Source organism: Sinocyclocheilus anshuiensis, unplaced genomic scaffold, assembly GCF_001515605.1.
Source record: "Sinocyclocheilus anshuiensis isolate Anshui unplaced genomic scaffold, SAMN03320099.WGS_v1.1 scaffold1952, whole genome shotgun sequence".
Classification (NCBI taxonomy): domain Eukaryota; kingdom Metazoa; phylum Chordata; class Actinopteri; order Cypriniformes; family Cyprinidae; genus Sinocyclocheilus; species Sinocyclocheilus anshuiensis.
In genome coordinates this window covers 14,099-16,245 of record NW_015557173.1, presented here as the reverse complement: position 1 = coordinate 16,245, position 2,147 = coordinate 14,099, and the positions used below count along the sequence as shown (strand labels likewise).

Below are 2,147 nucleotides of genomic sequence, written 5' to 3'. Positions count from 1 at the left end.
CACTGACGAAGAAACATCCACATTTTATTTCTAGTTAAAAAAAAAAGGAATGTATGAGAAACTGATATTTGGTATTGGATCATAAAGAAATGTTCATTAGTTTAGTTCTCTCATTGCTCAAAATATGCGGGAAATGTGACTTGCTTACTGATATTCAAATACTTGTGCCGCAAAACTCAAACCTAGTGTTGCTGTAGTTTCAGCCAATCACGGTGAAGCACCTCACCCTTTAGCCAATGAGCGTGAGGATCGCTTTGGCTGCGCGAGCGTTAGCAGGGCGGAGCGACAGAGGGGAGGATTGGGCTCAGAATGCGTGCGGGAGTTTGATTGTTGGAGACGGAAGCGAAATCTCACATGAAAATAAGACATAAAGTGTGCTAAAATAAAAACTTAATGGCCTTAATACAAACAGAATCTAATGGCAAAGGCAACGGACTAGTCAATACTGTACAAAGTGGCGTCAGAAAAGTTTTCAAACAGCGAACATGCAGCCGAAGGACACGGAGTTCAGCACACAAGGTCTCCCAAAAGCTTTCCTTCACAGTTTGCGGACTTTATTCGATATTCTTGACGATGGAAGGAGGGGTTACGTTCACATATCTGAGATTGAGAGTCGGTGGCGCGGCGCGGAGGCTCGCGATTTACCCGCGGGCGTTCTGGAGAGTTTAAGGCGCGTCGCACCGCATCACGGGTGTCTGACTTTCGAGCGGTTCGTCGCGGGTCTTAGAAACTCGATGTTCAATCCCGAAAATGGCAGCAGATCGACTGCTTCACAGCAGCTGAAATCACAACAGAGAGCCGGCGGTAACGCTACCGCTTGGCCGTTTGACTGTAAAGTTCGGCCGCTTGGACCGAGTAACGTAATAAACACACTCCACAGCCGGCAGAATGGACGGAACAGACCGCACGAGAGCTCTGCGTATTTAGACAAGCACAGCGATTCTTCGCATTATTCGGGGGTTTCGGTCGCATCGCGGGGCTGCGGTGGACTCGAGAGATCCGAGTGTTCGAATCGTTCCGATCCGATACACATCGGGCAAAACGCGCATCAGATACGACCCATAGAATCACTCGCTCTGGAATCCCCTGATGTCCAAAACACAGGTAAGTGCATCACTGTCCTGATTCAGTCATCATAAGTTAACGACAGCATCCTTTCACTTTATCCGAGAGTTTAGACACCGAAACCTACCGAAGGATCGGCGGTTAGTGAGAGCTGTTGATCTCATTAATGTCCAGACGTAAGAGCAGTAACATTAGATATAATCACGAAGACGTGAAGTGTACCTTGAGTGATATTTGTACAGCTACACATTGATTGTAAATAATTACTGTTAAATCCTGTCCAGACGTTGAATGTTGAAATAATGGAGAACAGCTGGGTTTCTATCAGAAGAGCTGTTATGATCATTTTATGATAATTGTAGATTGTGATAGCTGTCAGCCTGATCCTTTCAAATCTGTGTGTGAAAGCAGCTCTCAGTCTTTCATAATGACAGGAATGTTTGGACCGTTTGAAACAAATAAACATACAGCAGGAACCACCAAAATACAGGCCAGACACAACATTGGCAAAACATCACATTGTGAATCAAGTTTGTAAAACAACTTGCTCAAGAAGACCCTGTTATTTTTTGTCTTTCAAGTTTTTATTCAGATCTGCAGACTGCTCTTAAAGCATGAAATCTGCTGCAAACTAGTTTATTTCATGACTAGGCCTGTCGCAATAATCAATATATCGACTTATCGCGCAATATATGTACATGACCGCAATAATTTTTGGTGACGCAATATATCGCCCATTATATTTACTTAAAAATGAATGTCACTGTTTTTGTACATTCCATTTGCGCCTGTGTCTTTTGCAGCTTCTTGTACATAACGTGGTGTAGTCATGAGGTGATAGTTCACATTTAAAAAAATGCTTCTACAAAAAAAGTTTCATCTGCAGATATGGCCTTGTTTAGGGACCTGTGCCTTTGTGCATACGGACATCTGACTGCTGTCGTGATTGTGTTTTTCAGCAATAGTGTGCACCATTAATTTACAGAGAAAAGAAGGTCAGGGAAAAATCTGCCGATGGAAAAATCTCCATACAAGTTCATGTGCATTTTTCTTTTTTTCTACTTGTTACTTTGCACTTTTTG

The 2,147-nt window shown here is 43.1% G+C and overlaps 1 protein-coding gene across 1 annotated transcript; it reads left to right on the top strand.

Annotated features, from left to right (window-relative positions):
- The first annotated feature begins 285 nt into the window (after nt 1–285).
- LOC107678361 (uncharacterized) lies at nt 286–1,139 on the top strand. Its single transcript, XM_016473597.1, has one exon. It carries the CDS (start codon nt 486–488, stop codon nt 1,137–1,139), a length of 654 nt encoding a protein of 217 aa, XP_016329083.1. The 5' UTR covers nt 286–485.
- Nucleotides 1,140–2,147: the final 1,008 nt, after the last annotated feature.

What these genes read in the sequence shown, in the direction of transcription:
- LOC107678361 (XM_016473597.1), top strand. Translation starts at nt 486, where the DNA reads ATGCAGCCGAAGGACACGGAGTTCAGCACACAAGGTCTCCCAAAAGCT.